We start from the raw sequence: 26213 nt of genomic DNA on the forward strand, positions 1-26213 counted from the left end.
CAGCCCTCCTTTTCCCCAGCTTCAGTCCCAACTCCAATCCAGAGACATTTGTTTCTCATGAAGTCATATATTTAACCATTTCTCTTGCTATTTCTTCCCCCATATCTACTTTCCTTCTTCCTACTTTTCTAGTGATGCGATACCCTACACATACACATACCCTACGGTATGATATTACTTCATTACAAGGGTATGATATTGTTCCAGCATGCTCTTACAAAATAAACAACCTTATCTGGATTCAGGAAATAGAAAGAGGGAAGCTAATCAAGGTAATTAGCAATCACTGTCTTGACTGCAGCTCTTCTCGCTTCTTGCTGTATTGGCATCCGGTGGATCTTTGCAATCATCTGAGCCGAGGTTCCCACGTAATCCTGATTGGCTCTCCTGTCTCAAAGTGCAGAATCAACCATATTACAGGTTTAACCAATAGGAGTTTAACCGCCAGCAATTCATCCAGTGAAGAAGATAGATTGAATGAAGGTATGTGTCCTCTGCCCACATTCGTCTTGCTAATATGTCTGGTCTCAAGGTTGTTAGTCCTCTTGGCCCATGGTTATTTCATCCTGGGTTTATGGTGCAGCATTTTGCTAACTTATCACTATCATGCCCAAGGGGGTCAACCAGGGGGCTTGATCTGTGACCCTCCAGGTCTGCACAGCCGTGCTTCGACCACCCCTCCACCTCCCACTTGGATGAAGGATGGCCTGTTAGCGTCACGGGGAGCACCCATGCGTCCCTGAAGCTGATTAAAGCACAGGTTGATGGGTGTTATTTACTGCATGGCCCTCGTGAATGAGTGTGTGTTGTGTGTTCTGTTTACGTGTGCATGCGTCTCAAGGACTCCAGCAGGTTCCTGGCCTCGTAACCCCTACCCCCATCCCCACCCCTCGTCAGCCATGCAATGGATCATGTCAGGGAATGAGAAAGAGGGGGGAGGGCAAGATGGCTGTCATTTCTTTCTGCTGGATGTGACACCTCTTTAGCCTTGGCGAATAGCTGGTTGAAGGTTGTGAAGGTTGAAGGCTGCTGACATGCGCTCAGACCATGATATGCCTGAATGTGCTGTGTTTGTGTGTGCGTCTGGGTGTTCGTGATAGCTTTGTGTGGCCTATTAGCACACACCGTCTGTGTTTGTATGTGCACGCATGCGCGTGGACGTGTATATGTGTGCACCTTAGACGACATTGCAGCTGATGGCTTGTCACTGATAGCAGCCCCACCGTGAAACGAAGGTCACAGTACTCTCTGGGTTTCATCTGGCCCTCTCATAGGAGTACCGCTGTAGCTGTCAGCTAATGAGACAGTGGAAGGGAGTGAGGGAAACAGAGGATAGATAAAAGCTCTGAGAGGGAGGGAGATGGTGTGTTAATGAGAGGGTAGAGAGGAGAAAAGGGGATAGGTACAGAAGAACAGAAAAGAGAGGAGAGAGAGGAGGAGATATGGAGTCAGGAGGTGTACAAAGCAAAAAGCGAGAGAAAGGAGAATGAGCACAAAAAGGGGAACAACAAGAAAGCAGGAAATAAACTGCAACAGCAGAAAAGGGCACATCAGGTAGAGACAGAGTTGCACTCGTGGGAAAACAGCAGACAATGGGGACAGGGAGGAGAAAGGCGAGGAAAATTAAAAACAAAACTCCGCTTCAACTCAAACAAGCCATAAAATGTAGTAGCACAGAGCAGCAGAGAGCTGTTGCAGAAACAGTATGGGAGTGGCCTCCTGCAGTCTGCCATGCACCACACCTTCCTACCGGAAGCATCCAGCCCTGTCTCCTTTACATCCCCCTCTTGTCTTCTTGTCTTTCTGTCTGTAACTCGCTGTCTTTCTGTTTTGCTCCTTTTTTTTGACTTCTCCTCTTTTGTTTCCCCTCATTCCTTTAGAGGGAGCTCCCAGAGAGCACCCTGAGGCCACCGTACTCAGGAATGATGGATTGGGTCGAGGGTGCGTGGAAGCGGAGGGGGGTTGTGTAGCACTGCAGTGTAGCATGACTGATGGGAACATGCATTATTTTCCTGGAGGGCTCAGGCAGCGAGGGCCAGGATGTAGTATATCGCTGGCGCTCGCTAAAAGGGCCCGCTGCACAGAGGAAGGGACACTTTTTTAATGGTCATTCTGTAACCCTAATTCATGACCTGCTATTCCTATCAGTGTGTATTAGCTCATGGCAGCGACAGAGGGAGGAGGAGGAGGATATTGGCAGATGTTCAAGCTGCACTACAACATTGGCTCCTTGATGGTTTGCCGACCAACCCTTGTTCTCCTCCACAGACTGCAGAGCCGTTAGCGTGTCCGTAAAGGGCTGCTTGGCCGAGACACTATCCAGTGACCTCCACCTCCACTATGGGATGTCATCCCACACCCACTTGCCTCACTGTCATACATCATACATATGCATTACTTTGGCCACCAACTACCTCAGACTCTCCCCGTTTTGTTTTTCCGTCTCCAGGGTGAGCTTAAAGGGGGAGTCATTTACAAAATGGCCATAGACATCCACCCAGCCGCTCCTCCTACACTTTTAAGTCATGTCATAATGTTTTAACTTAAAATCAATATTCTGGACTGTGAATTTCCTGCGACTTGGTAAAAGAAAAAACGTTTGTAAATGCACCGTCCATTACACTGTGCCTGTCGTGCTGTGCATATGTACTGTAGCCTCGGCCCGGCTCATTCATTTATAATGAGTCGGTTATGACTCCCCTGAGTCATGCTGGAGACTACAGTCTTACTGTTCAGTCAACCAGAACCTCCTGTAGGAGCAGGAAAGGCAGGGATGTGCCACCATACAGTGTTCCTAACACAAGAGCAGAGAAATGCTGCTGTGATATTAACATCACATGTATAAAGGGGCTCAGAATTACCCTTCTATTTTGCACGAAGCGTTTGGTTCTAATTGTAAATGTATCACCACGGAGCAGAATAGCATAAAAAACAAAACTCCAGCTGTGGTGTTTTTCCGAGTGTTTGTTTGAAGGGAAGCTTATGATGACCCATTTGAGTGAATTTCATGAAGTATGCGAATGTGAAAACTCGCCAAAAGAAGAAAAAAAAAATTAAAGGCCGTGGTTGTCAGTGTGGGATTTACTGGAAAATACAGTATTTAAAGATTAACAGTACACATCTTTCTACGTGGTGCAGTGTTATTTTCTTTCAGCATACTCATACAATACGCCATTTCTTCAACCCACCTCCCTATAGATGATTGATTTACACATCTCCAAGGAAGAGCTTTTAACTTCCCATCATCCCATGCTGTTTCATAGCTTGTTCGTTTTATGTTCAAGTCATTAAGGTATAAATTCATAATGATTATTTAGTACTAAAGGAATTTCACAAGTCTCCTGTCCTGCACTCCCACAGGCGAGAATTTCTTTAGGATAATTGCGTGTAGTAAATGTCAGGAATTTTACTGTCAAATTTACCCTGCTTGATTCATGTAACATTATGAGTGAGTATTTACTGATGACCTCTGTGCTTCCTCACTTTTCCTCCAGTCATATACTCATAGGTCTGTCCTTCATGCTTTTAAAATGATCTCTGAGAACAGCTGAGAACTGTTGACCAGAAAATTAGAGAAACAACATCAGACTTTTAACAATCCCTACCACCAGGCTGTGCAGAGAGGGAAAGATTGAAAGATCCTAATTCTGCTTTTGGGCTGTATACATATACACAACATTTTATATTTTAATATTTGAATAAAAAAAACTTGTATTTCATAAGATTATTTAGTTGGTAATTATTTGTTGAGTCAAGCAATTTCAAAGCCTAACTTGCAGTCCAGTTTAAAAAAAAAACAGGGCTCAGAGGAATCTCTGTGGATAATTGAGAGAGATTAGAGTTGTAATAATCTTATCCAACTGTGGAAGACTGAGAAACCCAGCCAAGTAGGGTGGCAATTAATTTAGACAGGAAATAGTTATAATAATAATAGTCATAATAATCACAGTGGTGATAACCTAGATACAATCTGCCTGTGTCAAATTCGCTCTGGAGAAAGTTCAGCAGTTCCCAACCACTGGTATCAGATTTAATACCATTTGAGTAGAATCACCACAAAAAACATGTCAGTGTCTAGAGCGTGTTTGAATTCTGCAGGCTTTTTGAAATGTGCATACAGCAGAATCCTGTGATTGAGGTGGTTGTAGCTCAGAATCTGTCACACGTTATTTTAACCTTTATTAATGCTGATCAGCAGACAGATCAGTGTAACAAAAAAAAAAACACAAAAATAACACATAATGTACGTCTGTGGTTTTAGCTGCCTGAGAACACAGTTTTTATTGCTTACTTTCCAAGAATCTTGGCTGCTGTTAAAGACGCAATGTATTTGTTCAGCTGCAAAATAATGTGTGTACCCATATTAAAAACTTCAAGTAAACAAACCCAGAATTGCATGTGGCCATCTTCCTTCTCCGACAAACTTACTGGTCTGATCCAGTAAGTTTGTCTGAGAATATTTTCCTCAAAACTGGTAAATTTTGTTCTCTGCCCCAGAGAAGAGTTTTGAGGATGACATGCTTATCCATCTGCTTAAAAGCTCTCATTATTTTGGATTAACTCGAGCTAGTGCATTACCTTGGCATTTTACTTTTCAGGTATGCTCTGTCAGGTTCAATGTCACTCACACTCACTCCTTCACTGCTTTCATCTTTTTTGGTATTTTTGATATAGCTTGGATGCATTTGGCGCATTGCTTAGTTAAGTTCAAGGTTTCTTGTGTGTCAAGTCTCATTGCTGCCCAGCCTTACACCATAACCGATGTCTGTTCAACTCCGTTTTATTATATTGCATTATCCTGTGCCTTATTCAATAAGCTCAATACGCAAAACAAGTGCCAGCCTATTTTATGTTACATGTCAGCACGCAGTGCTCATCTGTAACAGGATGACTTCATATTTATAATGAAGACAGGGTTTAGTGTTGAATTAAGTTTAGCTGTTGAGAAGTGGAAGGTACATGCTGTTCTACACACTGCTGTCACAGTCCAGCCATCTCCACTCAGCTTGGATCTTGTGGGACTCTCTCAGGTATTTTGGAGTCTGGGAACAGAGGCTTTGTGAGGGGAAGAGGCTGGTGCCAAGTGACTAAAACCTAAACACTGTGAGAGCACACTTCATCCCCTCTGTCTCCTGCCTTGTGTTCCCCCGTTCTTTCATCTGTCCCTGCCTCTGTCTCTGCTCTCTTTCTGTCAGATTCCTGCTCTCCCTCCTTTCCATCTCTCTCTCTCTCTCCTTCTCCTCCACTCCCTCGTTCTCCCTCCTCTCCAGTTTCACTCCACCCCTGCTTTTATCTGTGTTTCTCCATCTTTCTCTCCCTAACCACCCTCACCCCCCCACCCCCCACCCCTCTCCTGCTGTGAACTAGTGGGGCTGCAGAGAACACGGAGCCTGAGGACAGAATGTCAGGAAGTCAGCTCCCATGAAAGGCAATGGGTCGCCACCATGCCTGTATAAGGCCAGATGACTGGCTGGTGTTGTGTGTGTGTTAGTCTGTGCGTGTGTGTGTGTGCATGTGTGCGTACGTGCGTGCGTCTGCGTGTGTGTGTGTGTGTGTGTGTTTATCTATGGGTGTTTTGAGTAAATTTACTTATGTGTGCTCTCGTCGTGCGCACACAAGAGCTTTTGGGTCTGAATGAGTATGTGTGGGGTGCAGGCATTCACTTTAGTATATGTCATGTCAGAGTGTGTGTGTGTGTATCTTTGTGTGACTGCAGCCCAGCAGCAGGCTGACGTGTGCCGTGCAGCCACAGGGACCGAAGGGGTTCTGCTCTCTCTCAGCTAATCCAAACAAAGCTCAGGCTGAGCCAGAATGAGAAATGTCTCCACTGTTGGTCATAGACACAAAGGGTCAACCAGGAGGGGTGTGGAGGCCGCGGGTTAGTGTGTTTGTTTGTGTGAGTCTGTGTGCGTTTTTGTCGATGCATTTGCCTATATTTGTGGGTGTGCAGGCAGTGTGTTTGCCTGCATGCAGCTCTGTATTCTCTCAGCGTACTTGAGTCGAGGCACTGTGTTAACTTGCAGGAGCTTCTTGGTGGGCGGGCTATTCTTATCCCCAGACTTACCTGATTGCCATGTATAGTCACAGAGACATGATAAATTCACCCTTGCTGGAACATATTCAGTCTGCACCAGAATCATACACAAGGGAGTTAAAGAAAAAAAAAACACCTCCACACACACACACACACACACACACACACAAACAGAGAAGGGCACATACACCACTGCAACACTTTTATTTCTCTCTATCTATGTCCATCTTCACATGTATAGCCAGCTTCTTCTTGTGTTTATCTCAGTCTTAAGTGCTTCCTCTAGTTCTATATACAAAAACAACTCAATTTATTTCCTAAAAGTGGAAACCTCATATAAGTTTGTTTTTTTGTTTTTTTTCCCCGTTCCAGTAACATTTGCACAACCCATTCTCATCTGGCTCTTTCCTCAGATTCCTGTTGAATTTCAAAACTCTAACCACTGACAGTGAATCTGCAGTTTCCTCAGGGTGACTGGTGAAATACAGTCGAGGTTTGGAAACTCGACTCTTTGCCTGAGCCAGGAGGATCATTAGGCGGTCGTCATCGACAGGGTTATTGTGTGTCATGGGTTTTCCAGTGAGCTAAGGGGTCGCAGTGAGCGCACGAGGTTTGCATTCGTGGCCAGCTCGCTCTGGAGATCACAGAAACCGTGGCAGCGCAGCGCACATTTGTCTTGAACCTAATAACATTAACAAAAGAGGGATTTTAATGTTTACCCCCACCATACAAACTAAAAATCCGGTTGAAGAAATTTGACGCATTCCTTGAGAAAACGGCTGGAAAAATCTCGGCAGCGGAACCTTGAATCATGATTTGTGAAAACTCTCATAGCCACTCGCCTCTGAAGACTTGCCATGTATGTGAGGGAACAATAGGAACTCACTTCACTGCAGTGTGCCTGAAGCGCTGCTGCGGTCAAGAGGCTATTGTGAGGCCAGTAGTCTGGCGAGAGTGGAGACACCCATCGCACACATTAGTGTCACTGTGGTCAAATGGGAGAAAGAGGTTGGCAAGGAGTTCGGTTGCGTGATGCGATACGTGTGTGCTCGTGTGTGTGTGTGTATGCACACAATGAGGGTTTCAAGCTGAAGGATTGCAATGAGAGTATGGCAGCATAACAAAAGAGAGAGAATAGATATCCCCTTTTTGATGCAGTTTTACATGTTGGATACTTTTGGATGTTTTATGGATTCATTTAGTCTCACTCGAAACTTTTCTTAACATTAAGGATGTGATGCTGGATACTGTAGGTCTCACCAAGTGATTTTTGTGGCCTGTAATGTCGCTGATGCCCTTTTTGGCTTTGTTGGTCTATAAATGTGTGTGTGCATGTGTGAGAGACTGTGTGTGCGTGTGTGTGTCTGTGTGTGTCCCTGGAACCCATCGGTCATAGACTTTAGAGCAGCTGTGACTGGTTTGACCTCTGACCTCTGAATATTTTACTCCCAGGGTGCTGCTTCTAACAGACTGATATTTTTTCTTCACTGCATACCTGATTAGAGCATTTGCATTATGATCCCTTATGTTATCTTGTATTATATGTTATTATAATAACAAATAATATATGTTATTATTTGTATTGCATGCAGTAGGTTTTTTTATGTGTAAGATAATAAACGTTTTCTGGCATTGAAAACTGAACTTTTACCTTCGGTGCTCTTTCCTTCACACCTCATCGTGTTGAATTCCTGGCAGTAATGGAACAATGCAGCAGTGGAGCAGTCCATTTACAGTGGGGTTCGGTCCATTTGCAGTGGCACATGTTCAAACACTTTAACTATTTGGCACGCTGCGGGTCTGGTGCACTGTAGCATAGCTTGGTCCCAAAAGTGGAACTAGTTAGAATAAAATGAAACCACAGACGCTTTATGTAAAGCCCCTCCCATCCATCCATAGCTCGCGGCCACAAGTAACACTGCCATTTCACAAGCAGGCCAATTAAAAGCCAGTGACATTCAGGTGTGGGAGACAGAGTGACATTAAAACTAATTCCTGCTAAAACCCAGTGACATTACAGAAACAGTCGGCCAACTAGAGCACAGACATTCACTGACCATCTTTAATCTACTGCGTTCTTTAGTGAAGAATGTAGTACTGTGTAGGGAAATTGCCAGTGGGACCTCTCCTTCAAATGTCATTAGGCATTTTTCTCTGAGCTTTTAGCAGTTGAGATGATCTACGTATACTGTACTGGGGACCTGGGGGATTGAAGAGGAGCGACACGGCCTCCCTCGAACCGTGATCAGAATAGAAATCACCTTTATTGCTGAGGACATTAACATGTTAGATGCATTTGTGATGCATCACTTTATGCATACAGAATGTAGACCTGCGCCTGCTTATGTTTGTTAAAGATATGCATGGTGCGTGAGAGTACAGGGAATTGCACATTGTTACTGTAGTGACAAGAATACATTAGATATGCGGATGGGATGTGCTAAAGAAGAAGGGGAGTCCTCCACCCATTCTGCTGTAATATCCTTGCTCTCATGTTCATGCAGATGTTAGTCCCACCCCCCCCCAGCCCCCAAGCCCCCAGCCCCCAGCCCCCCTGCCTTTGCATTAGTGTGGGATAAGAGCAAGGCTGTAATAAAGGACATCTCAGGGACGAAGGACATTGGGGCTTGAAGGTCGTACCACGGAGTCGATTGCACATTGCTTAGGGCAGCACTACTCTCTCACTAAAGTGCGCATGCACGTGTATGTTTACAAATCTGCAAGGTATGCACAATATAAGTAGTAAGAATGTAAGTGCGTGCACCGTGCCTGTGTATGTGCTTGCACAAATGCGTAATTAGGTATGCACGCTCCATCTAGTGAGTATATGGGAAGGGAAGAGGACATTCTGGCTATACGCTGGATGTGTGTTTGCTCTCAAAGACCTTGCTTGGGGCTAAACTCTTCTGCTCATTAAAGCATACAGGAGTAGACTTCCTCCCCATCACTCTCGAACAGAGCGCCTTAATCAGCATACGATGCAGCCCTGATCGCACTGCTTACACACCGAATGAACATCTGCATTAACAAGTCCAGCAGATATTACTCTCATATGTGCACATCCCAAATGATTATGTAGGTGCACCGATACACGCACTGTGAATGCATTATGCCACACGCATGTACACACATGCGCGCCGCACATACACAACCAGCGGTGACAGATCTCAGGTGGAACAAAATCCTCTGTCTCTCTCACTGACCTCCTCTGCTATCCCTCTATTAGCCTGGCTTCTCATGCGGAGCCACAAGTGTCACATCGCATCACTGGAAGGCACCACTAATAGAAATATTAATATGGGGAAGATGAGAGGGAAGAGCTTTTTTTCGCCCCCTCTCTCTCCTTTTCCCCTCAGCAAACAGATTAGTACCTAATCCACCAGGGATAAGGGGAGATAAATTGTTCCTGATTGGCTGCATTGGGATAAATAAACACATGTCTGCTGCAAATGGATCTGCAGAATGCAATTTTTATTAAGTCTTTTCATCTCATGTCGTGCCTTAAAATTGTACTTTATTTGAAATAATTGAATTCTGCCGGCGGGATAACTCCACTTGTTTTCCAGTGCAGTTTCACTTATTTCAGGAGTTTCCTCAATACATGTTGAGATGAAAGTATAATAAGATAGATCAGGCTCCGAACTCCAAATTCATTTATTTAGGATGCAAATTAAATTTCCTCAACTTCTGCAACATTAGATGAATTTTAACATGGATCTTTAACTCTTTGTCTGAGCATCTGTTAAGTGTCTCTAACAGCTTTGGTTGGAGCCCAGTCTGATTGCCCACAGATTTGTTTGATATTACTCTTGGTATAAGATGCTTTTTTATGTGGCCTTGCTTTTAACAAGGCTACCTCATCACCTTGATCTCAGCTGTGATGTTTTTACTCAAAGCCTGATACCTCTTCAGATGGAATTAATGGTTCGGGATGTACCGCGCCAGCATGTGGCACATAGGAGCAAAGCTGAGATGTCTGAACAGTTTCTTCTTCTGAACTCAGGGGACAACATTGTCATCGTCCTGGCGTTGGTCCAGCCATGCATGGCACAGGCATTATATACCCTCGGCTGAGCAGGCGCCATGCAGGGGCAAAAAGTGGGCTTTTCACGACAATAGCTGTTTGTGTGTTGTGTGTGTTTGGGTGGGTGTGTTCCCCATGAGTTCTGATGTACAGCAAGGCTGAGAGATAAGAGAGATGTAAGATACATTATGATGGTGGGGGATAGGGCGGTGGAGCTGGTGGTGGTAGTAACCTCTCCCTTTAGCCTCCACCATTTCCCATGTGAGAGCAGACACGCGGGGATGGAGTCTGGGCTTTGTGATGCCTGTGCGGTGTAATTCACAGCAGAGATCAGTCTGATCTGAGATGCTGTGCGGCCAGTGGCACATGGCTTCTTGAGCAGGGCATCACACGCAGTGGGACAAGTTGTCTTTTTTAACACTCTTCCTCAAAGTCTCCCAGTCTAGGCAGAGGGATTTGCACTTTTCAATTTGTCTAATCATGCATGAAGATTCTATGCTGATCTTGAATATTGTCATGTAAGATTTGATGTCCACATCTGCTTCTTATAGCCCCTTCTTTTTTAGAGAGTTTCTCACAATTTATCACAGGGAGAATCCCGTCGCCTGCTGGTCAGAAGTTTGAACCCGTTGTCCTAAGTTCCTAAAACAAGAAAACATCGGACCGTTTGTAAGTCACCTGACGTTGTCAAGACAGACAAGATGGGACCTGAAATTTCCAAGATTCAGGTTGCTTAACACTGAGGCCTTCTCCTGACATAAACATACATTCATGCAAATCTCAAGTGTCAGCATGCTGGAATATGCAGCACAGGGACACAAGCACACACCCGGTGGAAAGAAAAAATATTATTAATACTATACTAATAATGTTAAAATTTAAAATTTGGCATAATGGGTTTCATTATAATCAAATTTGTCAGCACCAGAGGGAAAGAGGCAGATGTAGGGAGAGAAAAATGTTTGAAATAAAGCAGAGCTTCACTTTTTTATTTATTTGTTGTTTTGGTAAAAATGGAAGAGAAAGTGTAGGATGGAAGAATTGCCTCCCCGTGTGAGCAGAACGTTCTCAATGGTGCACCACATAAACCTTTCACTGGTCAGAGGCTGTTTTTTAACCTTTGTGTGGGATCCAAAATGCCAAAGAGCCAAACATCTTTCATTAATCTCAAGACAAAAGCTCCTGCATCAGCACAACCTGCAGAGTGCCAGCAAAGTGAGAATCATTTCCCAAACTTTTAGAGAAACAAAATACACCACCAGGCCGGTGCTTCTCCCACCTCTGTTAGAACGCACTGCCTACAACGTTTTCCTCAGCACCTTGTTCTTTTTCTAATTAGGAAGGAAATACTGCCCAAGGGCTGATGCATAAGGGACAAAGCACTTAGCATGTCTGGCCCTAACTAAGATTCTACATTCTAGTTCCTAAAATAAATCCATTTATTGCTCCCTCCTGGGTATGCTTTCTCATGCCTAAAAGGAGCACGATGTTGATTATAGCTTTAGCTGCCACACTCTGTAGACTACCCGAGCTTAAGCTGTGTGGCCAAATTTAAATGAAAGGACTGTGGGACATGAATTAGCATAATACACACATAGAGGAAAAAGAGGGAGCTCCAAGGTAAAGCCTGAGATGAAGTGACTGCTCCTTCTACAAAGCAAAAGTTAAAGTCCTCTTGTCCCCCACCCCACCAAAATATCCACCCCGACATCCAGATGCTATAATGTGTTAAATTGCTACCTCGACGCAATGGCATATATCCTCAGATACACCTCATACACATTCATCCTAATGTTTAATTCACTTGAAAGTTGAGCACGGGGCATGTTTTCCCTTCTCTCCGCTCCCTTTTTCTCCATCTCCCTGTGGCGATGTCACAGGGGATTAAGTCACTGAGGCCATGGGACTTGTTTATGATTCATCTGGAGGGAGGCTGGAGCCCGTAGTAGTACCCACAGGGCAGGCAGTTAGCAGGCTACATCCCCAGCTCCCTCGCTTTCCTGTATGCTAACACAGGACACAGAACACTGAAATGTGTCTCACGGCCCTCATAGAGATGTCGTAGAGGGAGAATTATTGTTGAGTTAGATTTCAGGATGATGTAAATCTTTATGATGTAAATCCTGCGTCATGGTCCATAATGAAAATTCATGAAGGGAGGCTGTTTTACAAAGGAAATAAAGCATAAATGAATGTTTGTCATTTTTTGATTGGACCAGTGCAGCCAGCCCTATAATCGTGAAGTCCCTGAATGACTGACTGATTGAGTGATCATGCTTCCACCATTGGTCATCTGAATGCCACGTGACTGAGTTGGAGTTTCCCCCAATGTTTGGTGCTCTTTCAAAATGAATTTGCACCAGCAGTGTCTGTTAGGGTGGCGTTTACAGCCTCCAGTGTTGCCATATAGCACAATTGATGCTAGATTTCGAGTATTTTTTTTTTTTCAAACAAGGCTGGGTGTAAACCTAGTATATAACTGGACCATGTATTGGGGCCAAACGTGCTCAGGCAGGCACCTTGCCACCCTATTGTAAATTTGTCTGTATATGTGAGCTCAGAGAGTCGGAGAGAAGCAAAACTCTGCCTAGTGTCAGTGCCACTAGGCAGAATGCAAATATGATGTGATGATGTCAGCTGTTTTAAAGTGGTTCCATGACAGTTTTCAACTATGTCCTCAATTTTACACATTGACTATACACAGTCAAGCCATATTCTAGGTTTTGACCTGGTCTTGTTAGATTACTAATAGATTGCCTACCTTGTGGTAATAAAGTTAATCAGGTTTTTTACCAGTACATGAGGAAGAAAGCTGAATATCCAAATACAATACTGTCTATTTCTCCACAGGAGGTTCACTTTTATGACTTTGGTATTTTTGGCCATATTGTTGTGCATATCTAAAACACATTTCCTGTGATTAAATCAGTTTATGATAAGTTCAAGGATAAATCTGTGGAAAAAACGTACAGATTATGTAAATGACTTTATGAGAAAGTTTGTACAAAAATAACTCTTGTTATTTACAACAAAATAAAACAAATTATAATCTTTTCTATTTTCTTTTGTTTGTTGATCAAAACTATCTTTTGACTCCATCCCAGGCAGATTCAAACACAAAGCACCATTGTAATGTGTTGTCCTTATTGATGACATTTAAATCTGCTCCAGTTCAATCTCAACTAATTGCATGTCAGATTTTTAACAACCTGTTGGACTTGATTAACTGCTGTAATAAGTGTGTGTGTGTGTATTGTGGTTAGGCTTGTTTTTAATAAGGCGTCACACAGTAGGTAAACCACAACCAGTGCTAAAGGTTAGTTTGAAGCACATGTTCAACCACAAAACAAGCTAATCTCATGCCAGCTTTTTCTATTGTTCCGCTATTACTGGTCTCCTTTGTGATGAAGAGTGGTTTGTTATTAGTGACAGACTACAGTAGAATAGTGGTATTCAACATCACTGTGCTTGTGTCAAGGGAACTAACATATTACCACAGTTCAGTGGGACTTACTGTCTTCTTTTAATTGCTCTTTTAATTAACTTGTGTCTAGCCTTCGTCTTGTCAGAGGATGCCCGAGCACGCCATTTAGCACAAGGTAATGAGATTAACCTCTCGTTGACCAAGCAAATGTAGATTACACATTATGGCCAAATGAAATGAGCTGGGCTTTATTTACTCATGTGTACAGGCAGGCGGCAGGCAGGCGAGCCACAACTCTCTCAGCGGTAACATAGCTAAAATGTCAGGGGGATAGAGGGGAGTGCGTTTGGCATCGAGTCGAGAGTGTGGCCTACCAGCTGTATGGGAAGGAAAGAGAAAGCAACCAGCGCTGGAAAATAGTACGAAATTCTCCCACTATGCCTCGCTATCTCAGGAGAGGCGAATGCAGACAGTCGCTGAAAACAAGTCGCTAATCAGTCAGTCACACTAACACAAGTGTTGGGCTGCACACACAAACACAGACACACACCTTCTACAGCACCACAACTCCCCCCTCTGTCTCTTTCTCATGCTGTCTCGCTCCACACATTTACTCATAAAGAATGCAAATGACACCCTCTCCCTCCATTTACGCACACACACACACACACACACGTATACAATGACATGACCTCTGGTGAAAAGACACGCTCATTGGGTGAGCACACTAACTGGTCGAGGCAGGAGGAAACAACACGTGGCATGTTTGGCTGTTTTTCACTTCCTTCTTTCCAAGTAAATTCTTGCTGAAAGTTTCTGAAGTTGCTCAACACTGACTGTAATGTCTTTGGACGCAAACATGAACATTATGCCTCAGAGATCTTGAAAACACAGTCATATCCTGTGAGTATTCAGGATTTCTTCCTAACATGCACACTACTAACTTAAAAGTAAAATGCTCTCTATGGGTTATGTGATATTTTATATGACCACATATTCTCAAAGGGGCATTATTTTGAAAGGTTTCTTGGCATCAAAATAGGTTCCACTATTGTCAAAATAAAAAAAGGCATATTAATGTTTTTATAACTCAAACATGGATTTATATCTTAGAATCACATTAACAAAAATGAAATGTGTCTTTGTAGTATCATTGCTTTTTTTGTTTCCTGTAATCCATACAGTATTAGTAAAAGCTAACTTTTCTTCATTGGTGCTAATAATTTTCGCTCCACAATTCTTGCAGATTGTCCTCATTTCCTTTGGCACATCAGCTAACAGTTTCTGCGCCAATGTCCTACTTTAAACATCCTCAGCAGCTGTACTCCCATCTTAAAAAAAAAACAAAAAAAAACAGAATAGTAGGTGACAGATCCCTCACTGTTTTTAGGCAGAATCATATTCCATCAAATGCACCTTTAAATGAGGACTGTGGATTTATTTTATCAGTGAAACTTTGGGAACTGGCAGCGCTTTATCGAGGAAACCTCTCCTGGGACAGTGTGAGCCAGTTGCTCAAGCTTTAGTCGTGACCTTCGCCCTCGTCTCCTCCTCCTCGCCCGGGGTGTCACTGCGAGCAAATGTCCTTCTCCGAGCCCGAGTAAGCTGCCTCGGCCCAGCTAGAGCCGCACCTCGTTTTAATCAGGCTTTGGGGAGTGAAATATGGGCCTGGCGAGCAGGCTGTACCCGAGCTCCATTCATCTGGTTTCAATCTTCTCTCCGCCCTCGGATGTGGCTGCGTGGGCATTCCTTTTACAGACACTTGGGGGGGGGGGTGGGAAGAAGTGGTGCTGAGCAGCACAAAGGCCAGGCGTATTTGTTTGGAGGAGTATGTCTACATGTTAGTGTGTGTGTGTGTGTGCGCGCTTTTGTATCACTGTTAAGAACCTGCAACATGCAGGCAGGAACTAACTCCGGTTACTTAAGAAAAGCTACAAAGTGCTTAGGCTTTTATTTGGTGATCCTTTTCAGGGATGGACAGAGGGATTCACTCAAACCATCTAAAACTACATCATTCACATGTTTCTTGGCTGACCTTTAACAAGTTAATATGTCTTTTGCTTTATTTTTCATTGTCAATATAAAAGCATTCCATGTACATTCTTTATGGAAAAGCTGCTTTTGATTAGGCGCAGCCCACAGGCACATACCATTCTGTGATTACTTGCTCTCCACTCCACCTACAGTATGAATATACTGTACTCGAGGTGTGCTTTATGCATGTGTATGCAGCAGGTGATTAAGGTTAGTATCCTGCATGAACGGGCTTGGCTAATCATAAGGACAGATGGTAGGTTGGTCCATTAGCTCTCCTAAATGAGCCTAAGTGAGGCCTTTCCTGGAAGCCTTGCAGCCCCTGTTGACCGCCCCAGCCATCGTGAAACCACCACTCTGCCTCCGTCAGCTGCCCCACCGGTCAACACCTTTCAGTATACAGCTGCCAAAACAGGCGTGGCATCTGCTCACCTCTGGGGAAATGGCAGCCATCGACATGTCCTTCCTAGTCACGGGCTTGGATGGATAGGTTACCTCTTTGTCCTTTGCAGCAGCAGCAGCAGAAGCAGCCACAGTGTGAGCGGCTGTAACAGTATCATCCCCTGATTTGTGTACAAGGAGTCCCCTGCTTTGTTATTTTCTGCTTAACTGATCAAGTAAAATGATATGTCAGATGCATACCATAGGACTGGCGACAGCACTAATATGTCAGTGACGCAGTGCTGGGCGGATGGAGAGAGGGAGTTAGCGTCCCGTCTGTTTTCAATTAACTGATGAAATGTACAACATGGGAGCTGCTCTGTTGTGTTCAGTTCCTATTTTCCCGTGGATCCAGCGAAGTAAATTATAATTTTTTCTGAGAGAGGCTTCACCATCTAACCCCAAGTGATCTTGGACTTTAGACAGTGACAAATAATAGCAGTGACCCAAATAATGGAATTAAATCCATGTACGCAGAGAGGCAAGAAAGAGAAGTAGAAGAAGAAGAACAAGCGTGCCCAGAATCCCTGCACACTCCCGACTATGAGCTCCCAAAATGTGGTGCTTCCATGTCCAGACTGGGGGTACATACACTGCCTCTATAGCTGAGGTTTAGTGCTGCTCCAAATATAGCGCTAGCTCAAGGCTTGCTTTCCTCCCATTCCACTTGCTCGTCACGTGCCAACAAACTTAACCATACAACCTACTGCGGCTTTTATTGTCTTCCCACAAGTTGTTAAATGCTTCTTTGAAACACCATGGGGGTACTGAATTGCATTTAATAAAAGTCAGGGGTGTAATACTTTATAGTGCATGAGCTAGATAGTATTTGAAGTTTTCATCGGTCTCACACTACTGTGAAGCATCCATCATCAGAAAGAGCCCAGGCGACCACGATACATTCCACTTCCTGTGGTCATACACCTAGTCAGCTCTCTTTTCAACCTAATGGACATAAAAAAATTGCAGATTGCAGCAAAATGGACTTGGCAGCACAAAAGCTTATTAAGTATTGATCCACTGAGGTCAGTACCCATGTCCAGCCACTCCAACAATGTGAGAGGAGTTCGCTCACATACTTGCCGGCCACATTGAGATTAGACCACATAAATAACCGGGGAAATTGAGGAGCATTTTGTGTCCCGGGGAACAGAAACCCGTGGTTGCCTGATGTACCGCGAAAAGCTGTAGGAGAAAAAAAGGTTGTTTATATGTGCAGTGTGGGCATTATGGCTGTTTATATCATCGCTAGCCCATCTGTCCGAACTCCAACAGGGCTTAGATGATATGATATCATGCCATAGCAATGCCCACCAGGAAAGCTTTAAGTTGATCAGCAGCAGGCAAACCTGTCTTCTACAGTGTTTTAATGAATACAGCTCATCTTGTTTCTCACCACACCATCTGTCAGCCTTGCGGGGTCAAACAGAGCTTGAACTCGGCGAAGAACAGCATTCCACTGTGCAGTATATACTGTGGTGTCTGTACCTACACTGGAGAGCTCCGTGATGAATATTTTCCGTTCTTATTCACAAAGCCACGGCAACAAAAATACCTTAATGCCACACAGACCAAGAATAAGCTCAGCCCTGGGACAAAAGCTTGTTGAAAACGAATGAATAGGAAAAATGTTCTGTGCAGGAATGGAGGGAAAGTTTTCTTTGTGAGGGGAATGAAATTTGATTTCTGTCAAAGTAAATATAATTTTTCTAACTTGATTTGGAGTTGTTTTCTTTTGATAGCCCAATTCGCTGACTTGCCGCTTTGAAAACAAGCAGTTGTTTTCTCTTCAGTCCTAGCTAGTGGAAATGAGTTTCAGCAAAATGTCCTTGACAAAAAGAAATGTTTCATTCCAGAATTAAGTTTTTGTTTTTTTTTGTTTTTTTTTTTGTGGATGTCTTAATATGTCAAAGGACTCACTCTCCTCTGTCCTTCATTAAAATGTGTTTTCTCAGTGGGGGACAGCAGGTTTATTCAAGGCTGTGTGCATGTGCTCCAGGGCCCATGTGCCCTTTACACACACACACACACACACACACACATGTACTCACTCACACAGCTTCAGTTATAAGTTTCTGCAGATATGTTAACTCTCTCTACTCTTTGCTGCATGTTTCTCCGTACAGTGTCAGATTCGGAGACGCTCATGCAGAACAAAGAGAGAGTGCGCACACACGCTGGTTTGTTTAAGCTTTGCCAGATGTTGGGAGGATCCCTTGCTGCAGCATAATAGAGAGGTCACTGTCCAAGCCCCATTTAACTGAAGCGTGTTATCTGGTGCAAAACAGACCATTTGACATTTGGACCTTGTTTAGTCTCAACACATTAAAGGGAGGAAAAATGTCTTGAATGGTGTTTTTTTGAAGCCAAATGTAACTCCGTAAAACGGTTTAACACCACACAAGCTTCTGGAGATTATTCTGCAAGTCAGGCTGAAGTCTCTAAGATGCATTGCTGTAATTAACATTTTAAATGGGGACCATCCTTTCCAAAATGATGAATTGGTTTTTAATTAAAAAAGAAAAAGAAAAAACTTCCAGCCAATGACAATCACTGTTTTCTTTGTGGAGTTCTTCTAAGTCTCCTGCTTGTCACTCTTTCCACTTGGTCACGTGTCGTGCTGTGGTTTTTACAAAAGCCACGTAAAGGGTGGAAAGAATTAAATGTCAGACTGCCTACACTAATGTGCAGTGTGTCTTTTCTTTTTGAATACACTGTAAATGTGTACTGTGCTTATTCTCATTATTTTGAGAACCAAAACCCAGAATAGTAAACTGGTACATGGATGGTAGAAGCAAGCAGACAAGCAGCATTTGTCGTGCAGGTTGGCGAGAGCGTTGCATGAGAATGACGGACCAAAGTGTAACCCCTTATGAGAAGCTCTGTGCTCTTTGGACCGTTACAGGCTAAAACCAGGAGATTTATGGAGCAGGCGTAGCATCTTGGACAGCTACACCCATGAGTGTGGGTGACGGCACCAGATGCAGTGTTGATAAAATGTACAGTATAGCACTGTAAGCAGGTTTCACTGACTCTCCCTCCCTCGGGGCATGGTGTAATTAGCTTTTTTTCACCCCATCGTCTCCCTACTTCCTCATTTTGCAGAGGGAAAATGCAGAATACTTTGGGGGAATTAAAAGTGCTTGTCGCGAAACTAATTTCGGATCTATTTTGGTGATCTGTCAGTGGGATGGCGTCCCTATCGCTCGGCGTGACAGCAATGACAAAGCAATGAAAGGGATGCTAATAAAGGCAATAAGAGCACCACGAGGTGAACATTTACCACAGGGCCTTACATTATTCAGACCTCAGTGGTATTTCATCTCTCTTTTCCCATTCCCATTGGCCCTCCCTCTCTTTTCCCATTTGCTCACCCCCTCCAGGTTCAAGGGATTATCGTGGGAATGATTCCCTTCCATCTTTTCCTCCTCAAACCCACCCATTACTGCTCCAACCACAGATCTTAGAAACCTCATCAGAGATGAACGTGAACAGGACAACCCTTTTAGAAGTTTTCCTCTCAAGTGATATTTTCATCATTACTTCATGATGACTTAACTGTATATGTCTGTATAGTTATATATAATTATAGGCCTGTGGTGCAGCTGTGTTAGCTGTGAATCGAGGTGATGTGATCTGAATATCATTTTTGCTGTGTCTGGCTGGTGTCATTCGTCAGTAAATGATACAATGTCAGTAAAAACTCACTAGCTGTCAGTAGAATGTGATACTTTCCTTGAGGGGAATCAAAAATGACAAGGTGTAGTGACAAATGACAAGTTGTGGGGAGATGCTATACTTTAGGCTAGGGTTGCATGAAAATAGTAATAAGTAATGAGGAAGGAGTTATTCAGGAACTAATTTTAAGATATTGCTAATTAGCAGTTAGGTCTTATTTGTTCCTTACTCCTTGGTAATTCCTTGGTAATGACTCTATGTACCGTACTGTAAAGTGTAACCCACAAAAGCTCCGTGTCAGCAGAACGGAGCGTCGGTCGCTGGGTGTGAGGCGAGGAGGATTATGGGATTTTATCCCTTCAAAGAGCCAGCCTCCAGTCAGGGAAAGAAACAGCCCCTTTGATTTTCACAGGAGCAACATATTCATGAGTTGGACCTTGAAACTACAAGGAGACTGGTGTAGTGTGCCATATTCAAAACATGTGTTTTAATGGAGCATGATAACTTGGTACATTGAAAGAGACTTACCCCTTAAGAAGCTGTAATTAAAAAAGGGAGTTGTGGCTGTAAGAATAAAGGACTCTCTCCCAGAGTGTGCATGGGGGTTGTTTTCACAGGCGCTCAGTTTGCACTAACAACTGGAGGCGGCCTCTTGTCTGCTGAGACATCTGAAGATGTCATGGCGTTTCAAGCCTAGTCTCTCTCCAAATCCTCAAAGACATCAGGAAAGAGGAAAGGGCACGATGTAACCTTCTATCTGTGAATCTCTGTGCCACATCGGTGGTATTTATAAGATATATGTTTGGCATTTGAATAGCCAATTCAGGTCACACAAGAGCAATGTACTATTGGTGGGAGCAGACGCAGCCTTTTAAACAGCAGCACACGCTGAGCTGTGAGTATTTCACTATTGTCTCATCAGTCCTATGCTCCTCTCAGCATGTCCCCAAGTCAGCTAAAAGCTAGCTTTATGTCAGCAATAAGAACAGATGAATTGTATTTGTATTTGCCATGGCAGATTTTATTAGTTACATGCATGAAGTCCTATATTTTGGAGAATTTGTATGGAGCCCAAACATTTCTCTTTCTCCCGCATTTAACCGTATTCCTCGAAAAGCCTGTAGTTGACAGAAGATATAACATTACTTGTACAGATTGTGAGCGGTGGGAGACGATTGTTACTGTTGCCTGCTGCAGTGAGGCTGTACACGTTACTCACATGTGACTTGAGTCTGTATGCCTGATGACGGCCGTAATCCAAATCACAGGTTTGAGTGCAGAGGCACTGATTTACTGTCGGCGGAAGAAAGTCCCTCGCATCTCTGTTATGCAGATATGCAGCAGTGGAAGAGTCTCTGTGACAGAGCATGTGTTCCCATAAAGCATACATCATACACACCAGATGTCACGCATGCACATAAAATGAAGCCGGGCGCACATGTATTCTATACAGGAAAAAGCAGCGTGAATGCACACAACAGGAGATTGTCAGCATGAATAAAACAGTGATACCTCCACTCTTTTTCTCCTTTTGTGCCTCTGTTAACCTGTGTCTAAAACCACCTTTGTGATGCTATAATCCTTCCTCCACATCAGTGACTTACAGTAAGTGCTCAAAATAAGGCGTTGCACCATCCCTCCAACCCTCCCTCAACCCATTTCTCTCTGTTCTCCCCCTCTATCTCTCTTGGTCCCTCTCCCCCCTCTCTGATCTGCTGTGTTTGAGTACCAGAGGTCATAAGCTTTGGACATGGCAAAGGCCCCAGCCAGGCCGATGTGCTGACTGAGGGGATATGGGGCTTGACTTTGGGCAGTGTGAAAGATCCAGGCCTGGCTTGTTTGTCTGTCTGTCCGTCTCACTGGCCACACTATAATAAGATTGCAGGGCTCTGTAAGGCGGATTTACTGGAGCACAACTCCCCCTAGGGCCTTTTCATAGAAATTGGTTCCTCCATATTTCACCCTAGCCTCTCACTCTCTCTCTCTTTGTCAAATGTGTCTATCCTTCTCTCTCACACACTCACTCTCTCTTTCTAAACCTCTGGTGTTAGCTCCTACTTCCCTTTGTTAATTATAATATGCTTCTTCCCTTTCTTTCTGTGGGTTAAGATTGAACCTAGACACAAGCGGAAGCATGAAGCTGAGCCAAATGGAGCTCAGAAAAGCAGATACAATGGAGGAGAAAGAGGGATAGAGGATATGGTGGGAATATGGCGCCAGCTACCATATCACAAGTCCTCTCCACATTTATCTCTCCCTCAAGATGGCCATGTTTATTTAGATGGCCTTTCCCATGTTCTTATGGAATCTCCTAAAGACATGTGAGTGCTCACACAGCACCATGGGCAGGAATGTTATCTAGCTTAAAGCTGATATGGCAAACAGTTTATTTTAGTGGGTCACCTTAATGCAAATTTAAGCCAAGTTCAGGAACTCAAACATGACTGACGATACAATTCTTTAATACTCTGTCTGCATAGCTACCACAGAGATGGATTCTGTTGTGTCCCATAATTGATGTTGACACAAATTTTGGGGTCTTGCAGTCCAACCGTCCCAGCTGTGCACACGGTGAATGAGGCCAATCCAAATGCAAGTGCACACTCGGATCAAGGCGAGCTTATTTTGGGAGCACTGTGTCATCCATTCCACAGCACAAAAGCCCCTCTGCAGGACCATAAATAAGTGGAAAAGTGGGGAGCAGCGATTGTATGTCAACCAAAAGAACCCCCCTATGATTTGTCTGCCAACTCTCTCTGGCAAAAATCAAGACGGTTCTCTTTCCATCACAGATAGAGCACATTTACAATGTTTGTTTTTGGTGAAATACAAACAATTTGTTTGTTGGTCCATGAAGCACACTTCTGACACCAGCAGTGTTGGACTTTGTGAGATGACTCCAGTCATTGTTTGAAGGTCAATTTAAAGTCAGCCAGTCAAGTACTTTGTGTGGGAAAAGATTGCAATGCCTCTCTTTTCTTGGTCACCTGGCCCTATCTATCTTTCACGTGAATTCTTCCATTTACGGAGCCTACAGTTGAAGCAGTGGGCAGTTAGGGATGAGGTGGGAGGTGAGAAAGGAAGCAGGGATTTCTTATCAGGCCTGCTACACAGTGCCTGGTTCAGCCCCGGGCTGCTGATGGGTGTGGGAGCACTGATTACAGAGGTTGGCCTGAGGAGCTGAGAGGAGACAGTGGGCACAGGTCTCCCAGCAGACCCCTATACCACCATCAAGCATTAACGTGCACCATTAGGTCCAACCAACTACGCACACACACACGCACACACACACACACAGTCTGACCATTCTTCCTCTTCAATAATCTTTATACTGCAAAGCTCTCTCTCTCTCTTCTCTGACATCCAAACTAATATCGGTGGGGAGCCCACAAGATGAATGACCCTGCAAATGCTGCATTAAAAAGTCATAAACGGGGATACCTTCAGGGTCCACGAGCTCCTCTATGTGGAGGGGTGGCCCTTATTTTTCTGCTGACTAATGATTTGAACCGAGCAGGTGGTCCAACAGAGCAGACGGACCTCAGCAATCCATCCTGTCAGTCCTTCGCTTCCAATGGGGCATACAAACACTCCAACCATGAAGTGCTCGCTCTCTCCGTCTAACTGGTGAATGCAGATTAGAAACCTTAACTTTGACTGACACCGAGTATCCTGCAGCTCAAATTTGTAGTCCAAGGCTCACAAAGTAGAGACAGAGCTTAAACAAAACTTGAAGAACTGCTGAAATCCACCAGATGATGTCATCTACTACTCTTTGCCTCTATGTCCTGTGTCAGCACTGAGTCATTGTTTTCACAGCACAGAGCTGACATTTTCATTGGCCCAAAGATCACTTATGGGACAGGGTGTTGGCTCTTGTGAGGGTGGACAAGTGAACATTTGGCCGCATGTGGAACAACTGACAGCATGTGATTGTGTCTGCAGAGAGCCAGGGCATTCTTTCAATGTCTAGCTCTGGATTGAATCACTCCACCGCAGACATTACACCTGTGACTGTACATAGTTGTTGTTCAAATATGGTGTCCCACATCAGGATGTGTATTCATTCTGTGCAAACAGGAGGAAATATTTAACCTCTGAGCACCTATTGAGTTGCATGACAATGAAAAGGAGATGTAACAATATTTACACAACTGTACATTCCTGCATGATTCTAAATGAGCATCTGCCAGGCTGAATAACTTTATCTGAAGCACTCAGAATCCCCCGGTGCTGCTGGCTCGTTTGGCAATTAAATTAAAGGCAGGTAGTTAAGTTAAATGTTGGAGAGCCAAAAATATCTGTCACATTTGAGTGTGTAAGCTCAGCAGAGCTCTGCAGTATTTTACAGTGATTCTACCAGGTGGAGGGAGTCGAGTATCTCAGCAGTGCACCACCTCCTCTAGACGCACACAAACACACACACACACACACACACACACACCATCCATAGTTTCTGCTTCCAGCAAACCCCCTGTGACGCCTCTGGCTAATTCCCCTCAAGCCCACCGGGCTGTCCAGCATCCTCCAGTAAATTAGCCTTGCTGCTCCCCCACTGAGACACAGGCCCTGACAGTCTGGCCGGTGCCCAAAGTCACTCGCTAGCGCGCACACATAATTATTTCTACTTTTTACTATAGTCCGAGTTCTCTGGTACTTGTGTCATTATGGTTGCATGATTCACTTGTAAAAGCTATCTCAAACTTTCCATTTTGTCGACTTAAAAGTGGGCAGGGCTAGTCTAGGAAATCTGAATAATTCAGTTACTCAATAATTGTATCACTTCAGTCTTACAGCAGAATTGTCTGTGTGCAAGCAGTGCAGTTCCTAAACAGTCAAAAGCTCTCTACCTTCCCTTTCCAAGGCCACAACTCCCCAAAGCCACTGCTGTGAATAAAAATGCGTTTTTTGACTGCCCTTGTCAAAAGGGGTTAACATAAAGATCACCGTAATACTTCTCTCTCTCTCTGACCTCTTATACAAAACTTCATTTCCTGTGAAAAGAATCCCCACTCTGTCTCTCTTCAATGTCCGGGTGTGACATATCTCAGCATCTGTCAGATAGTGATTGGGATTCTGGGTCATATCTCTCGCTGCGTCTTCCGTCTCAGTTTCCTATCTGCTGCATCCGCCTCTTGTCTCAAGTTTGGATCAAGCTAGTGTCCCCATCTGACATCTCTCTATCTCTCCCTCTTCTATTTTTTCCCCTCTCTCCATCTCTCTCTCTCTCTCTCTTCTCTTCCTCTCCCTCAGTTCTTTTCAGCCTGCTCTCAGTGGGTGCCCAGACGGAGATGAAGAAGGTTGTTGGGGACAATGCCACCTTACCATGCCACCACCAGTTCCCGTCATCCAACTCTCTTGACATCGAGTGGCTACTGCAGAAACCAAACTCCAAACAGAGAGTGGTGAGATAAGATTCCTTTTGCCTTCTTTTTATCCCCACCTTTCAGTGGTCATATAATTTCACTGTATCATGACTGTAGTAACAATAACTTACTGTTTTTTTTAACTATAAGGACATACTTAAACTGTGAAGGAATTTTCTCCTATTAAGCCTATTTTCCTTCATTTATGCAGGCTCTCCACACAGGCCACACACACGTCACTTGACCATAGTTTGATCTCTCTGCGAAGAAACATCTGCTCATTTCCTATTGACAGTGGCCATAGCAACCAAGGTTATAGCGTAGGCCCTCCTAGATAAAGACAGACAGAGTGTCCGGTGGAGGAGGTAAACAGGCATGATAAAACAGCCAGTGTCTTAAGGCTCAGGGTCATTAGATACAGAAGCCCTCTCTAAGAAGAGAGGTACAGGGATATACAATCTGAGTAAAACTTGAGTCAATGTTTATAATTAGATCCCCAATAGGCTCTTCACACATGCATTTAGGTGATGTGGTTAGGTGAAGAATAACCTTATTTGGACCTGTAGTCATTTGCCATGTGAGTCTATTTATACGCCCTGCCTAGGAGCTGCCTTCACAATTGGGTGGCATTACACTGGTTAACTTGTTGAGATTCGTACTGCTCGTCTCTCTTCTACTCGATGCATCAAGCTTCAATAAATAGCTCTTCTTAAACCAAGTCACATTTACAGATTATATTCACAGATATCCCAAAAATGTCTTCCTTCGGCTCACAAGATTTCCCTTACTGGAAAGTAAAGTTAAAAGTAAAGTAATGTTTTTAATTTTAACTGCTGGGGTTACAGAACATCAACAGCTAAAACACAAACCTCTGTTAAGTAGTTTGGTATATTTTTTTTTACCTACTTTACCTGCTTTAAATACTTCTACCACCCCTTCTCCCTCTCTCCCTCTCTCCCTCGATCTTCTATCTTCCATTTGGTTCATGCTGATTGATTTCTAACAGGAGCCGTAATAGCTGTACGTTAACTCAATGCCTAAAGTTACTGTCACACTTGGAGTTTTAGTGCCTTCCACAAAAGAACAGTCATGAAGCCAGAATGTTCACCAACTCATTTTGTAGTTGTAACCTTGGACCCTTTACTCTTTTCTAGAGCATAAAAGGGACAATCATTAGAACAACTTGACAACTTAAATTTACAGTTTCCATGA

General features: G+C 43.9%; 1 protein-coding gene across 1 annotated transcript in view; it reads left to right on the plus strand.

Annotated features, from left to right (window-relative positions):
* The window catches only part of LOC111222562 (CXADR-like membrane protein), a 67277-nt gene that overhangs the window by 28656 nt on the left and 12408 nt on the right, over positions 1-26213 (plus strand). The window contains exon 2 of the mRNA XM_022746337.1: positions 24889-25040. Coding sequence (XP_022602058.1) covers positions 24889-25040 — 152 coding nt within the window. The remainder of the gene's footprint in view (positions 1-24888; positions 25041-26213) is intronic.

This window comes from Seriola dumerili, unplaced genomic scaffold (genome assembly GCF_002260705.1).
Source record: "Seriola dumerili isolate Sdu_G_001 unplaced genomic scaffold, Sdu_1.0 BDQW01000102.1, whole genome shotgun sequence".
NCBI classification, from domain to species: Eukaryota; Metazoa; Chordata; class Actinopteri; order Carangiformes; family Carangidae; genus Seriola; species Seriola dumerili.